The sequence below is a fragment of the Mobula hypostoma genome, chromosome 6 (genome assembly GCF_963921235.1).
Source record: "Mobula hypostoma chromosome 6, sMobHyp1.1, whole genome shotgun sequence".
In the NCBI taxonomy this organism is placed as follows: Eukaryota; Metazoa; Chordata; class Chondrichthyes; order Myliobatiformes; family Myliobatidae; genus Mobula; species Mobula hypostoma.
In genome coordinates, this window is record NC_086102.1 from 42,615,744 (window position 1) to 42,642,203 (window position 26,460).

Here is a 26,460-nt window from a genome sequence, read left to right on the forward strand (position 1 = left end):
GCACATGGGGACATCACTCCAAAACATGCAACAGCATGGCATTGAAACATTGCATTTCTTTCATCACTGCTGGGTCTAAATTCTGATATTCCCTGTTGGAGCACCCTCACAAGAAGGATTTCAGTTGTTCAAGAAGGCTGCTGATCCCAACATTCTCAAAAACACCCACCCAGAGATCAGCAATGCCATGAACATAAAAACTGTATTAATAAAAATCACAGTGATCCTTCATTGGGATCTCAAACCAAAACGTCGACAGTTCATTTTTTGTTCATAGATACTGCCTGACCTGAATTCCTCCAATAGTTTATGTGTATGTTACTTCGGAATATCAATGTTTCAACTGATTCTTAGAGCATTGCAATTGAAGCAACAGCTAAAATGTGGCAAGTTAAATTTGAAGCTGTACCATCAATTCCAACCTCACCTTTGATTTACACTGACAGGTCTACTCCAGGAAAGAGCAAGCGTTGCTCAGCATCAGTTTCCCATTACTCAAAATATTTGTTTCTAAATCTTATTGTCAAGAGCATATTTTTTCCTGTTCTAACTGAATTTCATTTGATTTGTGAAGAACAGAGTGGTCCAATTATTGCATTTAGAATTATTACAGCAAGCTTCTATCTAAACAATACCATATTCATTTTTTACCTATTACCAGATTTTCCTCCCATTACTCCAAGACACTTGGGACAGCTCTCCTAGTGTTTCTAATATTACATATAGTTACAGTTCATGGTTTGATCCTGTATTGTTTCATGATTTAATTTTCTAGAATTGTTTTTAATGATAGAGGAAATAAATGATTTTGTTTTGAAAGTAGTTTGGTACTGAAAACTAGGCATAGCACAAATTCCACAGGGAAAAACATATTTTATAGATTATTCCCAGTGCTTCTGAGCTATTGAACTTTAATAAAATAATAATTATAGCAGTAAAACACTACTTTCATGTGTGATGAGCAATTATTTCAATTCAAATTGCACAGAACATACAAATACAGTGTGGGTAACACATTCATTCCATTAGATGTGTAATCCTTATACAACACTGAAGTCCAATTTCTAGGCTGTTCGAACAGCAAAGGAATTAATAGTCTCCACTGGCCCTCTGAACTGAATGGCTGGTTCAGCAGTTTCAAGCTGCAGTTAAAAATCAACCACACACAAGCCAGTGGGCATGGATGGCAGATTTCTTTCCCTCAATACCCCATATGAAGCAAATGAGTTTTTACGACAGTCTTGGAATTTCAGGGTTGCCATTATTGACACTAGTTTTTTAATCCAGACTTTGAATTAAACTAGCTAATCCAAACTTGTTTCTGGATCAATCATACATCTCCTAAATCTATTCCATTAAGAAACCCTGAAATAAATTATTTACTTAGGCCAAATAATCGCTAGCTATCTATTTAACTGGAAGAACAAGCACTCTGAAAAACCTTATATGTTTGGAATGTGTGTTCCGGTATCGTAAAGAATTAGCATAAAGACAGCCTGCTATATACAGAAGAATAAATTGTAGCCTTTCTGTACATGGTCTGGTTTTCTGGATGCACAACTTCAATCTCTGAGGAGGAAAAAGCCACTATTTATGCCTGCTGAACTGTAAGATATTTGTTGTTGTGGGATCTACTATATAAACAATTATTCTGAAATTGTCGTCAAAAGAATCTGCACAGCGATAATTTCTGAAAACTAGTGATAAGAAATATCACTAGCCAAAAAGATTTTATGTTGCAAGTAAACATACATTCTTTCATTCTTACGTCAAATTTATCATAAATGAATAGAGGTACCACAATTGACAAGACCAATTGTCAGGACAAGGCCACACTCAGGTTGGAGGATCAATATCTTACATTCCATTTGGGTAGCCTCCAATCTGGTGCCCTGAACATCGATTTCCCTAATTTCTGGTAATTACTCATCCCCTCCCCTTCCCTCTCCCCTCTTTCCCACCTCCCTCTGGTGCCCCTCCTCCTTCCCTTTCTCCCATGTTCCACTATGAGATTCCAGCTTCATCCCTTTTCCCCTTCCACCAGCTACCTCCCAGCTTCTTAATTCACCCCCACCCCACACCTACCTTCCCTTTCACCTGGTTTCACCTATTACCTGTCAGCTTAAGCAACACTCACAACACGTTGGAGGAACTCAGCAGGTCGGGCAGCATCCGTGGAAAAGATCAGTCGACGTTTCGGGCCGGAATCCTTCATCAGGACTGTAGGGGGAAGGAGCAGAGGCCCTATAAAGAAGGTGGGGGGGAGGGTGGGAAGAAGAAGGCTGGTAGGTTCCAGGTGAAAAACCAGTAAGGGGAAAGATAAAGGGGTGGGGGAGGGGAAGCAGGGAGGTGATAGGCAGGAAAGGTGACGAAGGAATAGGAGAAAACACAATGGGTAGTAGAAGGTGGTGGAACCATGAGCGAGGTGGTAGGCAGCTGGGAGAGGGGGCAGAGTGACATAGGGATAGGGGAAGGGAGGAGGAGGAAATTACCAGAAGTTGGAGAATTCTATGTTCATACCAAGGGGCTGGAGACTACCTAGATGGTATATGAGGTGTTGCTCCTCCAACCTGAGTTTAGCCTCATCATGGCAGTAGAGGAGGCCATGTATGGACATATCTGAATGGGAGTGGGAAGCAGACTTGAAGTGGGTGGCTACTGGGAGATCCTGTCTGTTTTGGCGGATGGAGTGGAAGTGCTCGACGAAGCAGTCCCCCAATCTGTGTCGGGTTTCACCGATGTAGAGGAGGCCGCACCAGGAGCACCGGATGCAATAGATGACCGCAACAGACTCACAAGTGAAGTGTTGCCTCACCTGGAAGGACTGTTTGGGGCCCTGAATGGTGGCAAGAGAGGTGGTGTAGGGACAGGTGTAGCACTTGCGCTTACAGGGATAAGTGCCAGGTGGGAGATCCATGGGGAGGGACGTGTGGACCAGGGAGTCGTGAAGGGACCGATCCCTGCGGAAGGCGGAGAGGGGTGGAGAGGGAAAGATGTCCTTAGTGGTGGGGTCCTGTTGAAGGTGGCGGAAGTTGCGGAGGATAATGTGTTGGATCCGGAGGCTAGTGGGGTGGTAGATGAGGACAGGGGGAACTCTGTCCCTGTTGTGGTGGCGGGAGGATGGCATGAGAGCTGAAGTGCGGGAAATGGAGGAGATGCAGGTGAGGGCATCATTGATGACAGCAGAAGGGAAACCACGATCCTTAAAGAAAGAGGACATTTGAGATGTCCTGGAATGGAAAACTTCATCCTCGGAGCAGATGCGGCGGAGACGGAGGAACTGGGAATAGGGATGCTGCCTGACCTGCTGAGTTCCTCCAGCGTGTTGTGAGTGTTGCTTTGACCCCAGCATCTGCAGATTATTGCAACACACATCAAAGTTGCTGGTGAACGCAGCAGGCCACGCAGCATCTCTAGGAAGAGGTGAGGTCGACGTTTCAGGCCGAGACCCTTCATCAGGATGAAGTCAAGACAATCCTGACGAAGGGTCTCGGCCTGAAACGTCGACTGCACCTCTTCCTAGAGATGCTGCCTGGCCTGCTGCGTTCACCAGCAACTTTGATGTGTGTTGCTTGAACTTCCAGCATCTGCAGAATTCCTGTTATCTGCAGATTATTTTGTGTTTACCTGTCAGCTTGTATTCCTCTCCACCCAAACCTTCATATTCAGGCTTCTTCCCCCTTCCTTTCCAATCCTGATGAAGGGTCTCAGCCTGAAACGTTGACCAATTCCTCTCCGTAGATGTTGCCTGACCTGCTGAGTTCCTCCAGCATTTTGTGTGTATTGTTCAACACTGAAATGCCTGGTAATGTTAGATTTATTGCGTTATTTAGTACTCTGGGTGTTGGGAAGAACCATGTACTTTTTAACCTTAAAAAAAACTGACTGAAATTAAATGTTCATATAAATAATTCTGGAAGGGGGAAGGAGGTCAAAGACAAACTCTGAATTATTTTGGCAAGCAAAATGATAACTTGTAAACTAAGAAAAGGAAAATGACAGCAAAAATCATTCCAGGCAGAAATATAAAAAAGATGAATGTGCAGGACTGAAAGTATCATAGGCACAAAACTATAGTTGGAGTAGTGTCAGTGGCATTTAGCCCAGTACTCCAAGTAAGGGTCAGAGCCGTCTCTATTTCCTGAGGAGACTGAGGTCCTTTAACATCTGCCGGACGATGCTGAGGATGTTCTATGAGTCTGTGGTGGCCAGTGCTATCATGTTTGCTGTTGTGCGCTGGGGAAGCAGGCTGAGGGTAGCAGACACTAACAGAATCAACAAACTCATTCGTAAGGCCAGTGATGTTGTGGGGATGGAACTGGATTCTCTCACGGTGGTGTCTGAAAAGGGGATGCTGTCTAAGTTGCATGCCATCTTGGACAATGTCTCCCATCCACTACATAATGTACTGGGTGGGCACAGGAGTACATTCAGCCAGAGACTCATTCCACCGAGATGCAACACAGAGCGTCATAGGAAGTCATTCCTGCCTGTGGCCATCAAACTTTACAACTCCTCCCTTGGAGGGTCAGACATCCTGAGCCAATAGGCTGGTCCTGAACTTATTTCCTGGCATAATTTACATATTACTATTTAACTATTTATGGTTTTATTACTATTTATTATTTATGGTACAACTGTAACGAAAACCAATTTCCCCCTGGGATCAATAGAGTATGACTATGACTATATAGAACATTTTAATAGTGGCTGGGTAATAGCAGTGTCCTGTTGTGATTAAACGCATATTGTATACACTTTAAAAATAGTAAAAAGTTTAAAAAGAACCTATTAACCATATTCAAATCCAATTACTAATATAAGCAAATATAAATCCCAGTAAAAACATGTGGTCAATTTTGAAGTCAGTAAATACTTGAATATTGTTTTGCTATCAATACAGCTCTAACAATTATTGATTGCTGGAAACAGAGAGATCTTTCCTCCATGACATCTACCCCCAAATGCCCACATAGTACAAGACAGATCAGCAAGTCTGTTCAAATATGGTGGCAGTATTTCTTGAATCTGCTATTGAGAGATTTATTTTTTAAAGATAGTTTTAGTTACAGTTCTGAAAAGACCGAACCCAGGACCATAAAATGCTTACTCATAGGTTTTGTTAAAACTATTATGCATATAAATTCAACACGAGTCGACTTCTATTTTGACACATAGAACATCAGACTTTATATTAAACAAAGTTATAGAGCAAAGCTAGTATGTAGCAAATTCCCCACAGAATTATAATGGTGAAGCTTACGTACTTTGGAACATGTGTACCTTCTGTGCCAACTGTATTTGTCAGCAATCTGTCTTTGTAGCATGGCTAGCAGTTTTGACAATTGCCTGTCTATTTCCCATAATGTTGCTATTATTCCTAAATTTGCAAGTTGACAGCCAAATTAAAATGCGAAGATGATAGCACATAATACAGAGACAGGGCTTAGAAGGACCTGACTAAAGAATAAAAGCTAATGTGCAAAGTTACATCTGGCTTGTATATTCTGCAGCAGAAATAAAAGTATGACACTATTCTCAAAATTCTTTCTCAGCACTGCCTTGTTTCCATCCTCATGGTTTTCTGGCCTTGTGTTCCATTTGAATGTTTTGATCTTGATCTAATTTCTTTTCACTTTTACTCAGTTACATCCGGATCCCAGGAAGCTGGGATAACATAACAGAGTATTATTGAGGGCCAGAAATAGAAAATAAGTGTTCATATGACCTCCTGACTGAGAATATTGCTTGGCCTATGTGGAATGGATTCCAGAAAGTGTTGCTGCATATTGGGTTATCTAATTAGAGGCAAGTTAATTCTTAAGGTCTAAGATTTTTATAAAATTGTGTGATTTTTTTTAAAATTGTAGAGATACATAGTAATACATTATAACTGCCTAAGAGGGTCAAAGGGAATACAATTGTTTCCTTATTTTAAAATGGTTATTGAATACAAATTATTGTTTACTTGATTTAATGCAAGATAAATTTGAGAGAATTTTCAAATTTCATGGATTCTATGGACATCTGGAAAATGCAAACCTTTATTATATTTTTCATTGATTGTTTGTCCTTAAAAATGGCATTCCTTCATTTCCATTACAGATTAATCTCCTGCAATCATTTTGTAACAAATCAGCATCAAAAGCAGAAATAAGGGAAGACAGCTAAATGCTATTTAAGGATATTCACAAGAACATAAAAACAAACAGAAGCAAGAGTGAGGGAACAATTACAAAATATGGAGATTGCACAAAACCATGTTAGCATGGTAAATTATGATGAGAAAAGTGAGAACCTTCAGGATGACAATGAAAATGGAATGAATGGGGGCATAATAAATGAAATATAACACAGAAAAGTCTGAAATTATGCACTTCATTGGGAAGGAGGAGAAAAGTCAAAATTAAATGGCACACTTGGAGATGTCTGAATAAAGGCCTGGGTCCATATTTACATTGAGATTTGAGGGCAGCAGGGCAGGTGTATCCTGGGCTTTATATACAAAGATATCCCATGCAAGAGCAAGGAGTTACGATGATTTTTTTTAAGAAGTACTAATTCAACTGTAGCTAGTCATTACACTATAGGAAACGCGCAGAGGTTGCAGAAAAGGTTTAAGAAAATCAACTACCACCCAAGTGTCAAACAGAGAAAAGGACAAATTGAACAGGCAATGTTAATTCAACCATCACAACCGTTTAATGGTTTCAGAAAATATTCATTACATTAAGGGTCATGGAATATTTTACAATTTAGCAACTGAAAAGTAAATGACAACTTGTGTTTTCTTTTTTTAAAATGTTGCACTTGAAGTTTTGCATATTTAGGGAATCAAGGGATTATAGAGTTGGTGCAGTAATGATCAACCATGATCTTATTTAATGGAACAGCAGCCAAGAGGCCAAATGGCCTATTCTTGCTTCTATATTTATTTCCAATGTTACAGCTTCATACAACAACTTAATTTAGAGTCAGAGTTATACAGTTATTTCTTTGCCCATCCTTGGCCCTACTTGCCATGCCCACTAAGGCACCTTCCTGAGCTAGTGCTATTTTCTCCATTGGACCCATATCTCTTGGACTGATGCATGGTTTTGACTTGAAATATAGACAATTTCTCTCCGTCAGATGCTGCTCAAATCTCCAAGTTCCTACGTTCAATATTTGTTGCTCTAGATTCCAGCACCTGCAGGCTCATGTCTCTGCCAAACCAGATTCCGGTTTCAGCAATCTTGAGTTTCCCTGTCCAAATATATTTTTTTAAGCTTTATTCATGTATCTGCCTCTACCACCTCCTCTGGCAACTTGTTCTATATACACAGCAGTCTTGTATGAAAAAGTTGATCCTCAAATTCTTCTTTAAATCTTTCCTGTCTCATCTATTTCCTCTGAGTTTAGACTCCTCTGCCCTGGGGAAAAAGACAGTAACCCTCCACATTATATAGGTCCCTCATAACTTTATAAACTGCAATAAGGTCACTCAAGGGAAAACTGTTTTAATCTATCCAGTCGCTCCCTAAAACCCAAGCCCTCCAGGCCCAGCAACATCTTTTTGAATCCATTCTTCACCCTCTTGAACTTAATAACATGAATAACAGATGAAGATCAGACCATATTTTATGAGTAATTAATGCAGTAAACAGGTAATTGCAAAGGGTTCATAAACTTTTTCTTGCAACTGTATATACAGCTATCACATGCTGCTCCAGCTACTGAATTCAATGCTCAGCACAATGAAGGCAAGCAAACCGTATTCTTCCCCATTTGCATCTCCACCTTCAGGGAAGTTTATATTTGTATCTCCAGGCCTCCCAGTTCTACAACACTTCTCAGAGACCTGTCATTTACTGAGTATATCTAATGCCAGTTTTACTTGCCAAACTGCATCACTTCACAATTGTTTGAATTGAACTTCTTTGCCTATTTTCTCAATTGCTCTAGATCCTGTTGTAATCTTAGACACTGTTCTTCACTGTCTACCACACCACCAATTTTGGTCTCATGTGCAAATTATTAATTTTAACAATTTAGCATGACAAAATGTTCTTTCTTTTGCTTTTCTTCAAGCAGACTAACATTATTTTCATCCAGCTGTTTATGCTATCTTCTATATAGTCCATAGAATCCCAAGCTACTGAGCTATACAATAAATCAGACAGATGCCAATGCATTTCTCTCCCACCATTGCCTCTAAGTCAGCTTAGTGCAGTTTACAGTCCTGCAGAACACATTGAACAAACTACAGCATTTTTGTGTTTCCTCACCATAGTACAGAAGATATCCTCATGCCAGTTGGTCAGATTTAATCATTCCCATTCACAACTCACAAGCATTTTTCAGCTTGAAACTGCCTGATGGCATTTTGGCCAAAGATGTTTCTTATCGAATGGGGTAAAGATGAAGAGGTTGGTCCAGGTTGTTGGAAAATTTTGCATCTACTCACCCATTGTGGCCAGACCTAGATTTCACAGAAGTAGAGTGTTGGAATATTATACAGTAACATTTAGTTTGAGGACATGCATGTACTGCTTTTGTGAATGCACTCAATACTGGAACCCAAACAAAAGGTTAACAGGGTTTAGGAAAAGCACACAAAAGAGTTTACATGCAGTAAATGTGCATCATCTACCTCATCACTGGGCATTTTTTTCAATTATGGTGAAGTGATGCTCCCATTCAGAACAGTTTTGGGTGTAAACCTCAGCATCCTCAAGCAGCTCCTTCAGCTAATCCAATTTGACAGTCCAATTCAATTGAAACATACATTTATACAGAATACAATTCTGAGATTTGTCCTCCCGCAACGAAAGAAAGAAACATTGCATTCAAAGAAAATATCAAACACCCAATGTGCAAAAAAAAATACTGTGCAAGCAGAAAAAAGTGAGCAAACAAAATGGAATATCAAGTATCAAACCAGAATTCTGCAAATGGGTATACACCACAGGTCAAAAATATAAGAAATACCTTACAGAAAGGACTAAATAAGGTACCCAGAAAGCCAATCATCTGATCACGGAGTCAGTCAGTGCACAGAAACAGGTCCTTTGGTCCGAATGTTCCATACGAACCAAGATGACCATCTGTTAGTCCCATTTACCCACATTTAACCCATATCCTTCTCAACCTTTTTTATTCATATACCTGCTCAAATAGGTTTTAAAATATTGTTATTGTACCTGCCTCAACCACTTTCTCTTACTACTCATTCCATTTAAGCACCACCTTCTGTGTAAAATTACCCTTTGGGTCCCTTTTAAATCTTTCCCTTTTGTCTGGGAGAAAGATACATCAGTCACCTCATCTAAGCCTCTCAATTAGACACCCAAGGTCAATTATTTGCAATGTACACAAAATCTAGCACACATTTGTGTTAATTGAAAAGAGTCTGCATCATAGATTGTGCTTATTAGAACAGTTGAAATGCCTAACCTGAACAGTTTTTCTAGAGTATTCTTTTTATTAAAATGTATCCAGCACACGTCATCTGTTTAATTGTGAGACCTCTTGTACCATATTAATTTCACCAGGGGAAATCTGACAAAAGCACATACTTATCAACGAACATAAGTTCAGATCAGGCTTACTGATTAAAAAACACTCAAGCTGGTCCACCTCATTCCAAGCACGTTCAATACAGAAGCCACCCAGGACGCTGGGATCACTGCAGTAAAAATTACATTTATAGTTTTATTCTCGTGAATCCTTAACTCCTGCTTTGGAGGCAGCTTTAGACCAGTTTCTAGAGATAAGAAACACAATCCCCACTCTGTAGCACACAAATTAAGGGTTACAAGGAAATCAGCAAAACACCTCAAAGAGGCTGACACTTTATGACTTCAGAGCAGCGCGTTCCCCCGTGGACGTCTCCCTCTAAAACAGGAGGGCAGGGGAAATGGTTGGAGGATAGAGTAGAGCTTGCGATAGCATCGTTACAGGAGCGCGGATCTAAACACCTTGCGACCGGGGCCCGTGTGCAGATGCCTTCGAACCCTACAAGCGTAGAGACGTGAGGACCTTGGGACCGGTCTCGCCTAAAAATCTGCGCCCGCGTGCTGTCACCTTGGGACAAGGACGGTTCTCTCCACTAAAGGAACTGTGCCCAGGTGCCGTTACCTTGGGGCCGCGATCGCTCTCCTCACTGAAGGACCTGTGCCTGTGCCCGGACGTAAACGCTGAAAATCTAAGGATCCTGCGGGCGACCGGCGCCGCCATCTTCGAGGTAAAAGGTCACCCGGGATCCGATGACGTTTTGGGCAGCGCCGGACGTCATAGCGGAGAGACGAGAGATTCTGTAGTTGTCGGGACTCTGGAGCAATGCCTACAAAGTGGTGGAGAGGCTCAGCGGGTAAGGCAGCGTCTGTGGAGACGAATAGACCACTGGCGTTTCAGGTCCTGATGAACGGTTTCGACCTGAAGTGTTTACTGTGTATTTCCCTCCATAGATGCTTGCCTGATCATTTAGCAACTAGAAGTAAGCCTGACGGAAAATTGTAAGCCAACGACTGAATTTCGTGGCTGGGTTAAACTTAAAGTTGCCAGGAAAGGCTGTATAAACACAAGAAATTATTCAAATCATCTGATTAGATTCTGCAGATGCTGGAATTTCAGAGCAACACACACAAAATGCTGGAGGAACTCAGCAGGCCAGTCAGCATCTTGGGAAGCAGAATCAGGTATATGTCGTGAAAATCGTTGTTTTGCGGCAGCAGTACATTACAATACAAAATAATAAAAAGAACTATTAATTACAATAAGGAGCATACATAAAATTAACATAAGTAGTGTATAAAATTTTTAAAAACTAGTTCATGAGTTAATTATCCATTCAGAACGCCGGACGATGCTGAGGATGTTCTACAAGTCTGTGGTGGTCAGTGCTATCATGTTTGCTGTTATGTGCTGGGGCAGCAGGCTGAGGGTAGCAGACACCAACAGAATCAACAAACACATTCATAAGGCCAGTGATGTTGTGGGGATGGAACTGGACTCTCTGACGGTGGTATCTGCAAAGAGGAAGCTGTCTAAGTTGCATGCCATCTTGGTCAATGTCTCCCATCCACTACATAATATACTGGGTGGGCACAGGAGTACATTCAGCCAGAGACTCATTCCTCCAAGATGCAGCACAGAGTGTCATAGGAAGTCATTCCTGCCTGTGGCCATCAAACTTTACAACTCCTCCCTTGGAGGGTCAGACACTCTGTGCCGATAGGCTGGTCCTGGACTTATTTCATAATTTACTGGCATAATTTACATACTACTATTTAACTATTTATGGTTCTATTATTATTTATGGTGCAACTGTAACGAAAACCAATTTCCCCCTGAGATCAATAGAGTATGACTATGACTATGACTAGAAATCTGATGGCAGAGGGCAAGAAGCTGTTCCTGAAACAATGAGTGTGTGTCTTCAGGCTCCTGTACTCCGTTCTTGGGCACTGTATGATTGTCACCCTTTTGAAGCAGGTGTGATCCTCTGACGCCAGCAGTGAGAGACTGGAGGTGTCCTTGAACACTCCTACTAGTTGGTTGGCATAGGTTTTCAGTACCCTACCAGGTACACGATCAGACTCCAATGCCTTGCGAGTGTTCACCTCTTGAAAGATGTTCTGACATCGACCCCTGAGACAGAGATCACAAGGTCACCAGATGCTGCAGGGTGTCGTTTTATTCTCCCTTTCAAAGTGTGCGTAACAGGCACTGAGCTCATCTGAGAGTGAAGCATCACATATTAGCTTTTACTTTGTACAAAGTAATGGAAGAAGTGAATAAACAAACAATATTTTGGGCCGAGACCCTACATTAGGACTGAAAAACAAGGGGGAGCAAGGCAGAATAAGAAAATAGGGGAGGGAATGGAGTATCAGCTAGCAGGTGATAGGTGGAATCAGGTGAGAGGAAAGGTGGGTGGGCTGTGGAAGGGTGTGGATGAATGAGAAGCTGGGGGGTGATAAATAGACATGTAGCTGTAATTGTGAATATGGATGATCATACGGTTGAACAGTTGGAGAGCAGCGGAGATTACAGAGAGAGGATCTAACAGAACTCCCATCCAGGAGAAAATTAAACTTTCTCACAGTAGGCATACCTCAAAGGGACTTTGCAGTGGAGCAGCAAATCATAAAAATGAGATTCTGCAGATGCTAGAAATCCAGAGTAACACACATAAAATGCTGGAGGAACTCAGCATAAATATGGAGAGGGACTCAGCATATATATGGAGGGGAATAAAGCTGATCGGTGGGAAGTATCCCCAGACCTGTTCACTTGTCCATCAGCTCAGGGCAGGGAACACCCACTGAAAGCTTGTCTGTCATCTCAGGGCAGGGTACACCTGCTGAAAACTTGGTGCTGGTGCATACGTGTGGCTAAATCACTTCTGATGTGAAAAACAATGAAATTACTGTGATATTGGACAGGCTCTAGCTTTAAAACAAGACATTTAAAACATTTCGGTTTCAATATCTGAAAACTAACATCAGGAGTTATTGTAATGACAATACTGAAACAAGAAAAACATTCTGACACTTTGCATTACAGTATGTATTTGGCAAGTACTGACTATATGGGGCAAAAAGTTAACTGACCTTACAGTTAACTGATCTTTCATCAGTGTGAACTTGTAGCCTTATGGTTTTCGCTAAATAAGTTACCTGTTGCACCAAGTCAGCAGCACATAAATTAAAAAAACTGTCTCATTTAAAAAAAAATAACTATAATGGGAAACATCAAACTGAGAAATATATAAATTGTTGATAATGTACCATGTTTTTTTCTTTATAGTTCCTATTGGTCACTGAAAGCTTCCTGCATTCAATAGCCACAAGACAATTCATCCCCACAGTCACTGAGACATACTATAAATCATGGAGGAATGCAGTCCAAATTGGACCTCTACCTATCTATCCATCATTACTAATTATCAGTTAAATGTAATTCTTGTGTTAAAAAACCTATGATAGTTATTTTCAGCATTAAATTAATTTATTTACTGCTAATTTTGAGTTCTTAGAAATTTAAGAGACTCTTTAGATATCTAGAAATGATACAATCTTGTTTTAATTAGCTTTCCACCCTAATTAATAAGATTATTTTTATGGAAATTCCTTAAATGACAGTTCAAAGTAAATTTATTATCGCAGTACTTAGACAGTTCATCACTGTGTACAAGCCTGAGTATGCCCAAAAGAAAACAAATCTCAGTGTTGCATATGGTGGCATCTATGGACTTTTACTTACTTTGAACTAACTTTCAACTGCAATTATACAATAACAGCAGAAATATTCAACAGTTCACTGTGCAGAACTACGAACGTTTGTACATTTGTGCATGAAAAGAAATGTGGCTCTAGGACAACATCCCATGCTCCATCAACCTTCAGGTCATGGGTCATGGGACTTGTGCTAATATTATTTTGTGACTATGTGCTGTTGTAACTATACGTGCTGTGTGCTGTGTGTGACTGTATGCACTGTGTTTTGCACCTTTGCCCCAGAGGAATGATATATTCTGTAGCTGTATACATGTGTATGATTGAATGATAATTAAACTTGAACTTGAAACCTTTGAGTGCCCTTCGATTGTAAACAAAATTCCAAATACCTAGGATCTAGAGGTATTGTATGTAGCCGGCAGAATGTCACCGTGATTCACCAGCGCCATGTGGGGTGGTCTTTATTTGATTGTATTATTGTTATTATTTTTTTATTGATTTATTGAGTATGCCTGCAAGAAAATGAATATTCGGGTTGTGTATAGTGGCATATATGTATTTTGATAATTTATTTTGAAACAGCCTTAGAGAACAGGGGTTCTCTTCATGCATAACATGGCTGGTAATGATGTACGGTACCAGAGATCCAAAGATGAAGAGAATAAATAAATTTAATCTCTGCTCAGTGTGGCTAATATTGGTTCTGTTTTATACTACTCAAGTCTTTTTAAAATGGCAACTTTCTTAAGTGATTAAAAACTATTCACTCACACTTATAGAACTGTAATGTTTGCTCATGTTATGCAGTATAACCTTTTTCATATATTCACAATGGTTTTCACAAATTGCGGGGGCCCTGGCAGAAATATTTAAAATGTCGCTGTCTATGGGTGAAGTGCCGGAGGATTGGAGAGTGGCTCATGTTGTTCCGTTGTTTAAAAAAGGATCGAAAAGTAATCCGGGAAATTATAGGCTGGTGAGTTTAACGTCAGTAGTAGGTAAGTTATTGGAGGGAGTACTAAGAGACAGATTCTACAAGCACTTGGATAGACAGGGGCTTATTAGGGAGAGTCAACATGGCTTTGTGCGTGGTAGGTCATGTTTGACCAATCTTTTGGAGTTTTTCGAGGAGGTTACCAGGAAAGTGGATGAAGGGAATGCAGTGGATATTGTCTACATGGACTTCAGTAAGGTCTTTGACAAGGTCCCGCATGGGAGGTTAGTTAGGAAAATCCAGTCGCTAGGTATACATGGAGAGGTGGTAAATTGGATTAGACATTGGCTCGATGGAAGAAGCCAGAGAGTGGTGGTAGAGAACTGCTTCTCTGAGTGGAGGCCTGTGACTAGTGGTGTGCCACAGGGATCAGTGCTGGGTCCATTGTTATTTGTCATCTATATCAATGATCTGGATGATAATGTGGTAAATTGGATCAGCAAGTTTGCTGATGATACAAAGATTGGAGGTGTAGTAGACAGTGAGGAAGGTTTTCAGAGCCTGCAGAGGGACTTGGACCAGCTGGAAAAATGGGCTGAAAAATGGCAGATGGAGTTTAATACTGACAAGTGTGAGGTATTGCACGTTGGAAGGACAAACCAACGTAGAACATACAGGGTTAATGGTAAGGCACTGAGGAGTGCAGTGGAACAGAGGGATCTGGGAATACAGATACAAAATTCCCTACAAAGTGGCGTCACAGGTAGATAGGGTCGTAAAGAGAGCTTTTAGTACATTGGCCTTTATTAATCAAATTATTGAGTATAAGAGCTGGAATGTTACGTTGTGGTTGTATAAGGCATTGGTGAGGCCGAATCTGGAGTATTGTGTTCAGTTTTGGTCACCAAATTACAGGAAGGATATAAATAAGGTTGAAAGAGTGCAGAGAAGGTTTACAAGGATGTTGCCGGGACTTGAGAAACTCAGTTACAGAGAAAGGTTGAATAGGTTAGGACTTTATTCCCTGGAGCGTAGAAGAATGAGGGGAGATTTGATAGAGGTATATAAAATTATGATGGGTATAGATAGAGTGAATGCAAGCAGGCTTTTTCCACTGAGGCAAGGGGAGAAAAAAACCAGAGGACATGGGTTTAGGGTGAGGGGGGAAAAGTTTAAAGGGAACATTGGGGGGGCTTCTTCACACAGAGAGTGGTGGGAGTATGGAATGAGCTGCCAGATGAGGTGGTAAATGGACAGATACATGGATGGGAGGTGTATGGAGGGATATGGTCCGTGTGCAGGTCAGTGGGACTAGGCAGAAAATGGTTCAGCACAGCCAAAAGGGCCAAAGGGCCTGTTTCTGTGCTGTAGTTTCTATGGTTCTATGGTTTTCTGTAAATTCATGATCTGATTTCCATAATGAATCATACTTCATATATACTTTGGTAACAACCTTGAAATATGATATTCCAATCAAGTAGATTGTTTCTCTGTAACAGTTTTATTGTCCTCTTCATTTTAGGGCATTGAGGTACCTCATGAATCTAAACTTGTATCTCCACATGAGTGAAATCCTCAGGCAACAGACCAACGCTTGTCCTAATCATATTAAACACCCCCAGCCTGTACTTGATATCAGTAAGATGTAAATTTTACTAAAATGCCAAAGGATTATTTGAACTTACTTGGTAGTGATGAAACCAATATAGAATATAAACCCAAGATTTCAAAGAACAAAACTCAAAATGTTGAAGACATCAACAAACCTATTTCAAAAGAAAGAAATGTAATGAGGAATAACAAGAGACCTTGTGCAATATGAATCCTTACCACATACTTACATTTATTTCCCTTGTGATTGAATTTGTTGTACTGTAATTTGGACAGTTGAGATGATGAGTATTTACCTTGCAAATATAACAGAGTGCTGGTCTAATGGTGCCATGAAACTCCACAACACATTACACTGTATCATGTAAGAAACCATTATGGGGATTCTATTCACCACACGTTTGAATACTTATTTTAAGCTGTGACGTTGGAAGGGCAGAACAGCAAATAGAGACCCTTAATATGACAACATCCATAAAATCCTTCAAAACCAGTTACAGAAATCTGTGAGCAGATTAGCTAACTGGGTTTTCAGAACTTCTGATCTAACCAGGTTGGTTAACTAAGTGATAATATCCAAATTCAGTTATAGATTGTGCTGATTTAATTAACTGTAGTCATCAGTACCTGAGAAATAAATGCTGCCTTGGTCCAAAATTCCCAGAAGTTAGAGGACAGAGTCTGTAAAGATTTATTTACTAAGATGACTTCTTTCTTGCAAAGTACATTTGTGTAGACAGTGATTGAGGGAAGTCACTGGAATCAACAGTGAAATGGTTCAAAGAGCTTATCTGCATACATTAAAAAATGACTGCTTAAGAGTACAACTGACTTACTGACAAACATATATCCTTAAGTTGCAGTCTTCACAAGATAGAACAAGATTTTAAAAAGGGCAAAATCGTTTCAGAGATAAGGTTGTGTTCAACAGAATGATTGCATAAATAAAGCTTAGTGCATATCTTATGCAGCTTTATAAAGGTTTCCCAAATGTCACTGCCCTCTTTACTTACAATGTCTGAATGAGAGGGAAATAAAGGAGAGAGCAAATGTTTGCCTTTATTTCTATCTCTATGTTGGATAGAGCACAGCTTTCCATCTGTGTCTCTGCTTGAGGCTGACATGAAAACTATTACTAAGATAGATGATCTTGTACGGCAATGTATGTTGCACATCTTGTTTGCATCAGCTAGTAATAAGACAAAAGATGTAATACCCAACTTGTTGGAATCAGTTATGCAGCCCTTAAATTTACAAAGGGTACAAACTACACAGTTGGTTATTCTACTCCCTTGTCCTCATACATTATATGTACCTCAATGGACTACAGTAATTGTTTTAAAATCTCATTTGTATGAATATGTTCACCTTTATTTTAAAATATTATTAATTCCATTTTTTTCATATGCTTCTTGATAAAGATTTTGAAAGAGAGCTTGTGCCTGCTATTTAGTTCTCAAAGGGTTAGTTCTGGATAAAGGGATTAATATCTAAACAAACATGTCACTCACCAATCTGACCTTCCTTGGTGCACAGTTTTTGAACCTTGCTGTCTTCGCCATCTGAATTCTTCAGAATCTGGTGGGGAGCGACCACCTGCACAAACATAACCATTTGACAGAGTCAGACTTCCAATGGAGGCATCTGATACCCTTGTGCATGTGCTTAATTCACAACAGACCTGACACCATCTTGTGCTAGACAATGTCTAAAGCTTGAGCTTTACTCTTGGGTTGACAGGGTGGGCCTGATTGACAGACATCTGGCTGGAACTGGGAGGCTGAAGCCACCCTGGGAGATCACCAGAGGTTTGGAATATTTTGTGAGAGTCTTTATTATAGATATAATACAGTAGAATCTCAGTTAAAGACTTTGCCCTTGAGGCAGTTCTATATATGGCTCAATGTTCGATCAACCTAAACAATATTGAACAAAGAAAGTTGGCATATTTTTCCTCTCCATTTAATTTGTTAATAATAATATTACCAATAATTATATGGCATTTTATTATTTGGAAGCATCTCAACATATTTCCTAGCTAGAATTATTTTTGGAGATTGCTGACTGTAGTTATGCTTGAATATCAGCTCATGCAAGAAGGGCTGAATACCAGTAAAAGTAAAAACACAGGCACCTGGGTTAGGCACATAACAAGGCCTTCAAATTCTTTGGCTGGAAATGCATCATAGTAGACTGTGTAGCAGTTCCACTCAAGTTTTGTGCAAAGACATGTTGCTCTAACTTATACACATAAGGCTAACACATTGTACTTTGAACATGCTCAAAGATCTTTTTTCTGGTTGCTCCATTTGTCATGGTCCGGTCCATGAAATCCACATTCCGGTTCATGGTCCAGTCCATCGATCCGTATTCCAGGTTTTCCGGGTTTCCCTTGCCCCATTGTGTGCCTTAATTGAGGCACATGATTCCCATTTTGGGCTGGCTACATAAATAGCTGTTGGGTTCAGCTTCATTTGCTGGACTGTTCCCTCCCCTTCCCCTTCTGACTGAAGTCTCGCCTGCTACCTTTGCCTGAAGCCTTGCCTGCTACCTTTGCCTGAAGCCTTGCCTGCTACCTTCGCCTGTGTCCTTACCTGTAATGCCATCAGGTTCAACCGCCAGGGCAAGATCGGGGCCTTGCTGTGTCGAGATAAGGAACTTTCTTTTGTTGTTTGGAACTGTCTCCTTGTGTCCTCGCCTTCGCTAGGTAGGTCTGGCCGTTTGCCACTACCTTGAGTTGTGAACTGTCTCTGTGTCCACGCCTTCGCTAGGTAGGTCCAGCCATTTGCTACTACCTTGTGTTTGGAACCGTGTCTGTGTCCACGCCTTCGCTAGGTAGGTCTGGCCATTTGCCACTACCTTGTGTTGGGAACCGTCTCTGTGTCCACGCCTTCGCTAGGTAGGTTCAGCTGTTTGTCACTACCCTGTGTTGGGAACCATCTTGTCATGTTCAGCATTCTGTGTATGAGTCCCGGCCCTACATCCTGTTCCCAAGGAGGGGTCCCGGCTCTGTGTTCCATGTTCCTGTCTCCCAAGACCAAGGCTCTGTATTCTGCTTCCTGTTACCCAAAGCCAAGGCTCTGTGTTCTGCGTTTCTGTCTACCAAGACCAAGGCTCTGTGTTCTGCATTCCTGTCTCCCAAGACCAAGTCTGAGCTTTGTGTCCTCATCCAGTTCTGGTCCCGCGTCCTGCCCAGGGGTCCCGCATCCTGCCGCCGCGTCCGGTCCTGTTGCCTTGCCACGTCTTGTCCTCGCATAGATTCAGAGTCTGAGCCGGAGTCAAAACCCAGGTTCCGGGTCCCTGTCCAGTCTCTGGCTTGGAGACCTTGTCCAGGTTCCTAGTTCCTAGTTCCTTGTCCTGGTTCCGCTTTCCTAGCCAAAGTCCTAGCCCAAGTCTGTGTTCTTGTCCCAGCTCCTGGTCTGCATCCAGTTATGTCCCTAACTCTAGTCCTAATCCTGTTCCTAGTACTTCAGTGTCTGTGCCTTGCATTTGGGTCCGCTCCCAGCATTCCCCCATGACACCATTATTGAGCTGAGGAAAATGCAGTTATTTGGTTTGAAATTCATCTCAGTAGTATGATTGAATACACTATATAGTTATGCACTGCCTTGTGCTCTGCAAGTCATAGGATTCACTTATTTAATTATAATATCCATACAGAAAATACAAAAATGATTTTTTGCACTATTATTGCATCCAGTGGTGCTCATGGCAAGGTGATGGGAGTATCTTTTTATTTCTATACACCGGTGAGTAAACTGGTCTTAGCATGAAATGGTGGAATGCAGAGGGTCTTACAGAAACACAAACTCCTAATTGGAATGATTGGAACATTATACACTCTGCACCAGAGTTTTCAATATGTACTGCCAATGGCAATGTTTCTGTCAGCAGTGCTGTAGGAACTCAAATAGTTCTGAAATTATTTAACTCACTGAGTTGCATTGGAGCTGAAGAAATTAAATCAAACAAAAACAATTAACACTGAAATAAAAGAAATATTTGAACATATTAACAAAGCTGGGATAAAATGCACTGAAATCTCTCTACAAATAGGAACACACCGGGAATGGAATACAATATCCAAGCACAGTTAATGCATTTCAATTGTGTTACTGATATTAATGACAACAATTAAATGGAAATACTTTCATTCCTTGCTTGGCTTCAAGGCACCAATTGATCATGAATATAAATTCTGTTGGTTGAAGAAAAAAATGTTCACCACAGGGGAATGCCCATGAATTCTTCTTAAAATAGTGTCATCGACCTTTACATCCATATATTTGGTCAGGTTGGACATCAGTTTGCTATTCCACCTGAAAGACAGATCAAGTACAGTACGTCCAAGAGTGTACACGTGACATCTGTTTTACAAGGGATTGTCGTAGAGGAGTTTCATTCCAATAAAGCGATCCGCATCATAATTTTCCATAAAGCAGAGCTGCCTCATCTGGAATTCATCAAGAAGTACAGGATGAAATAAAAAATAACATTTTTTATTTATATATTTATTCATTTGACACATAAATTCTGTGAGAGCAAATTTTAGTCTGTATCTCAAATTTTTGGGTAGCAATTTGTAAATTCTGAAGGGACAAATTTCTATTACCTAAACAGTCATAAAGCAAGGGTCACCTGTCGTATCTTTGCAATACTGTGTTGGAGTGGTGACGCCGAAACTTCTGGAGTGGTTCTTGAACACAGAACCTTTTGATTCAGAGGAGGAAGCCCTACCAACCAAGCTTTTACTGAAATCTCATTAATATGTGATACTTTGAAAACTAACTCATGTCCAATGTAGATTGAAGATAAAGTCACAGCTTTTATATTGTTTTGATACATACGTAAGTTAAAAAAATATTGTCTGAGAAGGAGTAGCCAATTAATTATTACATGCATGAAAACATATTATTTAATAATGGAATAACATAAAATGTGCACAGTATTAGGCAATAGTTGCAATGAATATCAACATTGTACAAAGCTTGCCATAGTTTCTGAAAGAGTTTCAAATTAAATCATGGAAAGTATGTAACATGTACCATTGCTATGACTTTCCTTAATAGGTTCAGGCATTGTATTCTTTTCAGATCTCCAAAGAAGCAGTTTTGTGCAAAATGTAAAAATTGTATTAATGCTTCGGTTTTAAATAAGTATTAAATGAATATTCAGCATGGAGACACAAGAAACTGCAGTTGCTGGAATCTGAAGGGAAAAACAAACTTGTGGAAGAATTGACATGTGTTTTCATATATCAAAATGTGTTCTCAAATATCTCAAAAATATCAAGCATACAGCAATGTTTATATAAAGGACTGTGGTACTGAGCAGTGTCTTGCTTAAGGGTCCTTTTCAGGAATGTTTCAACACATCCCATGACGAAGAGATGGAGTATTGGTTATTGCACAAGATTTCCCATAGCTTATGTATTTAAATGCCTTACCCCAGGCAGTTGGTGGTTGTAACACAGAGATGCAGCTACCAGAGCTACTGCCTCACAGCATCAGCAGCCTGGACTTAATCCTGGGCGAGTTTGCACGTTCTCAATATATTTTGAGTTTTTGAGAGAGTCTTTTTTTTTTAACCATATCCCAACGACATGTGGTTTGGGAGGGTAACAGGCCACTGCATCTAAGGGGATTAACGAGAATGTGGAGAGCAAAAAAAATGGATTAACACAGAGTTCGTGTAAATGGGTGGATGAAATTCCTGTTTCTGTGCTGTAGCTTTCTTTGACTCGATGGTCATTTCCCATGGAGATCAGGAGAAATAAACTGTAACTTATTGAATTGACAGTCTTTGTGCTAATATACCCAACTAAACTCTCTTGCCTGCAGTAAAGGCTACATTAGTGCCATAACACTCCTGGCACTACATATTAGCCTTGTTCTTTGTACCTTTTGGAATTCCCAGTCCTCCAACACATTATGATCTTGGCCATGGCCACAGTGAAGCAAATGGCAAAGAGTCAGTGATAGAAGGGTAAGAAACCAAAGATTTCCTTTATAAGGCTGCTGTAGGCCAATCTGCAGAAACCTGATTTTGCTTATCAGTTCAATCTAAAGTTATACTTATAACAAATGCAGGAAACCTCCTGATTTTGCAAACAGATACTTACGAGTCTGAAGTTATGTAGGCAATTTTTCCTCCTCTGTACAGGGTTCAGTTACAGCAGTGATAATCTTGTTGCAAATTATAAGGTTTGGGGACAGCAGTTTTCTGTGGAAGAATACATGATAAGACTGCCAGTCCATCACTGAATAAGGAGAGTATTCAAGCTTGCAGATCACATGAAAAAGTTCAAATTTCAAAATAAAATTCATTATCAGAGTACATACATGTCACCACATAGAATCCTGAGATTCTTTTTCCTGTGGGCACACTTAGCACATCTATAGAACAGTAATTGTAAACAGGATCAATGAACAACAAACTGTGCCAATGCAAATATAAATAAGTAGCAATAAATAACAAGTAAGAAATAACATGAATTGAAAGAACAAGATAAAGATTCCTTAAAGTTAGACCATCGGTGTGGGAACACTAGAAATAGAATGAGTGTAGTTATCCACTTTTGTTTCTGAGCCTGATGGTTGAGGGGTGGTAGCTGTTCTTGAACCTGGTGGTGTGAGTCCTGAGGCAATTGTACCTTCTACCTGATGGCAACAGTGAGAAAAGAGCACAGCCTGGGTGGTGAGGATCTTTGATGATGGATGCTGCTTTTCTAAAGCAAGGTTTCATGTAGATGTGCTCAATCCACAGTAAACTGCAGAAAAATGGTGGAGAATATTAAGATGTGCAATGAATCAGTAAATGATTAATCAAATAAGTTTGACAAAGATCATCCATGTACAAGGAAAAGAGCCCCAAGCCCTGCATACACAATTGGGAATGACTGCAAGATAAAAAAAAAAACACAAATAACAAAATCCAGGTGAAGAAATCAAGCTACAGGCAAGGTTAAAAAGTGAGTGTCAGATCCTCGACTTGCATGTTGGCCTCTAATAACACCCTGCATATCAGTGATCTGTTCAAGTTTTACATTTAACCATTTAACGCTCGCCCTCATAATGGCATTGATTTGGAATGAACATAAGCTGAATGCTAGAGGTGAGGCAGATGCCCCTCAATTTCAAGGTAGTGCTTTTTCGGAACGTATCGTTAAAGAACTAAAGCAAAATTAGGTCGATGCTGATCAAAAGGGAAGTATTTCAGTGACTAGGATATTACCTCATTGGTGGAAAATCATCTTCGTCCCACGACACCATTGTAAGATCAATGGGATATTACCCTTGGCCAGTTGTACTTCATTTGGGTCATCAATCAAATTTTTCTCTGGGAGGTAAATTATGATGTTAAGCTGTATGCAAAACTACTTCAAACTGCATAAAAACCTGCATTTATATAGCTTTTTGAACATAGTAAATTATGCTGAAGCTGCATAAAGCAGTTGGAGCTGTGGTTGCACTCACCAGAGAGCATCTGGGATGTAGAAAATGTCACAGATGTATATTTAGTACGTCAGTCCCACTGCAGGTACAGAAAAAAGATGGATGACAAGTAAAAAGGTCAATAAGTGCAGGCCCGTAGTGCACAAGCCCCCTGTGGTCATTCCCCTCTCAAATAGATATACCATGTTAGATAATGTTGTGAATGGTTGGGGGGCGGGGGGAGGAATAGCCTCTCACAGCAAAGTAGTAGGAACCAGGTTGTGGTCCCACAGTTGGCTCTGATACATACCATGCGAAGGAGAAGCAACAAACAATCCGCTGGGGGAACTCAGCCAGTTGAAAACCATCAGGGGGGAGAAAGGAACTGTCGGCATTTCAGGTTGAAACCCTGCATTGAGACTGCATCGAGAAGTAGTTTAGTGGTAGCAGATTCATTAGTGAGGGGCACAGACAGGCAATTCTGTGACTGAAAGAGAAACTCCAGAGTGATATGTTGCCTCCTTGGGCCAGAGCTAGGAGTGCCTCAGATCGGGTACAGAATATTCAGAAGGGAAAGGCCATGTAACCAACAACACTGATGCAAAGAGGCATTAGGTCCTACAACTGACACATGCAAAATGATGGAAAATCTCAGCAGGCCAGGCAACATCTATGGAAAAGAATACAGTCAATGTTTTGGGCCAAGGCCCTTCAGCAGGACTAGAGTAAAAAAGGTCCTACAAAATGAGTTTAGTGAGTTAAGTTCAAGGTTTAAAACAGGAGCTCTAGGACCATATTATCAGGATTAGTCTCTGTGCCACATGCTAGTGAGGATAGAAACAGAAAGATAGGATAACTGAACATGTGGCTAAAGAACCAAGGCAGGAGAGAGAGATGTGGACAATATGGAGTAGGTCAGTCTTAAGAAAGCAGAGTTTTACTCTGTATTATTCTGTATTTATAAAATCCCTTTTAGTTTCTATAATCTTCTCTGCCAAAGTTATCTCATGGGACCTTTTACCCTCCTGATTTCTTCCTTGAGTACACTCCTGCATCCTCTACACTCCAGGGATCCCAGCTGCCTGTATCTGACCCATGCCACCTCCTTTTTCCTGATCAGGGCATCAATATCTCTTGTCATTCCGGGGTTCCCTACTCCTACCAGCCTTGCCCTTCATGCCAACGGGAACATGCAGACCTTCAGCTCTCATTATTTCACCATTAATAACCTCTCACTTGCCTGTGGACTCTTCACCCACAAACAATCTACTCCATTCAACCATGACAAGCTCTTGTCTCATACTGTCAAAATCTGCTTTGCCTCAATTTAGAACTTGAACCTGTGGACCAACTAATAGAACAATGGGTCCGAAAGTGTTCTCCCACTGTCACTTCAGTCACTTCCCGGGCCCTATTACACAAAAGTAGGTCGAACTTTGCCCTTTTAAGGTATGATCATCTATATATTGCCCAAATAAAGTTCACTGAATGCACTTACCCAGTTCCACCCCATCTAAGTCCTTAACAGTAGAGCAGTTCCAATCTATTACAGGAAGGCCCTAAATCCTCGGCTTTGCCTATTGCCTGTTGCCAGGGCCGGCGTCGAAGCGCTCGGCAGAGATGGTGTTCGGTGCTCGGTGTCGGAGAGCTGGTCGGAGGCTCGGAGTTTTCGGACGGACTTGGAGTCAGACTGTGGTCGGGTGCTTCCAGGATGCTGCATCGGCAAGTTTGCAGCGCTGGAGGTTCACCGTCTGCATGAAATGATGGGACTTTCGAGAGACTTTGAGACTTTTACCGTGCCCATGGTCTGTTTTTATCAAATTATGGTATTGATTTGCACTGTTGTAACTGTGTTATAATTATGTGGTTTTTGTCAGTTTTTAAGTCGGTTTGTCATGTGTTCCTGTGATATCATTCTGGAAAAACATTGTATCATTTCTTAATGCATGCATTACTAAATGACAATAAAAGAGGACTGCGTGTCCTCATAATCGATAATCTAATCTAAATTACAGTTGTCCATATCAATCCTATTATTCTTATAACTCTGCACATTCACCCTGATAAATCCCCAGATTGAGATGGTAAACAAGGGAGAAGATAGCTGGGACCCAACAGTAATTTTTGCAACTTCATTAGCCACAGATGAGGTACTAGAAGACTGGAGGATAGCTAATGTTGTTCCTTTATTTAAAAAGGGCAGCAGGGATAAGACTGGCAACCACAGACTCCTGAGCCTTACAGTGGTAGAGAAAGCTAATGGAGAAAATTCTTAATCCTTAAGGACGGGATTTATTACATTTGGAATGGCAAGCAGGAATCAGGGATAATCAGAATAACTTTCTTTGTGTGTTTTTTGGGTAAGGTAATTCCTTTCTCACCAATCTAGTTTTTAAATGATAAGAATGCAGAGTGAAAGAAGTCACTGAAAAATAAGAAATTCAAGTTCAGTTTATTGTCATTTCAGCCGTACACATGTAGACCACCAAACAAAACAATGTTCCTCTGCACCAAGGTGAACAGCATATTAGTTAAATATAACTCACACACAACACAAAAGTAGTATTACCACAAATAATAAGGTGCATTTACATCACTAGTTGAACATTAAACAGTATGGCCCACTGGTGCTTCACACGGTATGTGGTGATACCTGGGTGGAGACAGGGAGTTCAGTATTCTCATGATCTGGGGGAAGAAACTGTTTCCCATCCTGGCGGTCCTTGTCCTAATGCCTATTGATAGCAGATAAGGGGTCAAAGAGATTGCTGGATGGATGGAAATGATGACTGACAATGCCAAGGGCCTTGCGTGTGCAGCACTCCTGGTAAGTATCTTGGGTGGGTGAAAGAGAGACCCAATGATCCTCTCAGCAGTCCTTGCAATCCTTTGTAGAGTCTTGCATTCAGAAGCCTTGCAATTCCTGTATCAGATGGTGATGCAGCTGGTCAGGACACTCTTAATGGGGCAGCTGTAAAAATTGGTTAGAATGCTGGTGGTGGTGGTGGTGGTGGGGGGAGGAGCCTTTCTCACCTCAATCTCCTCAGAAAGTGGAGGCGCTACTGTGCTTTATTGATGAAAGAGGTGTTGTTGAGTGACTAGATGAGATGGTCCATTATGCAAAACTTGGTTCTCCTAACTTTTCTCCATGGAGGAGATGCTTCTGTGCAGTGAGGAGTAGTCAGCCTGCAGCTTCCTACAGTCCACAATTGTCTCTTTAGTCTTGTCCACATTGAGACTCAAGCTGTTGTGCTCAGAC

The 26,460-nt window shown here is 40.8% G+C and overlaps 2 protein-coding genes across 5 annotated transcripts in view; one reads left to right on the forward strand and one right to left on the reverse strand.

The window, feature by feature from the left end:
• The window catches only part of wars2 (tryptophanyl tRNA synthetase 2, mitochondrial), a 60,227-nt gene extending 49,979 nt beyond the window's left edge, over window positions 1–10,248 (reverse strand). The window contains exon 1 of one of the 2 annotated variants that reach the window (XM_063050685.1): window positions 10,120–10,248. In XM_063050685.1, coding sequence (XP_062906755.1) covers window positions 10,120–10,218 — 99 coding nt within the window. In that variant the 5' untranslated portion in view covers window positions 10,219–10,248. The remainder of the gene's footprint in view (window positions 1–10,119) is intronic. The other variant, XM_063050688.1, reaches the window with a different exon arrangement.
• LOC134347983 (uncharacterized) overlaps window positions 1–26,460 on the forward strand; it is a 98,951-nt gene that overhangs the window by 64,585 nt on the left and 7,906 nt on the right. For 2 of the 3 annotated variants that reach the window (XM_063050691.1, XM_063050689.1), the window contains one exon: window positions 24,796–25,006. In XM_063050691.1, coding sequence (XP_062906761.1) covers window positions 24,796–25,006 — 211 coding nt within the window. Of the gene's footprint in view, window positions 1–24,753; window positions 25,007–26,460 lie in introns of all 3 variants that reach the window. The other variant, XM_063050690.1, reaches the window with a different exon arrangement.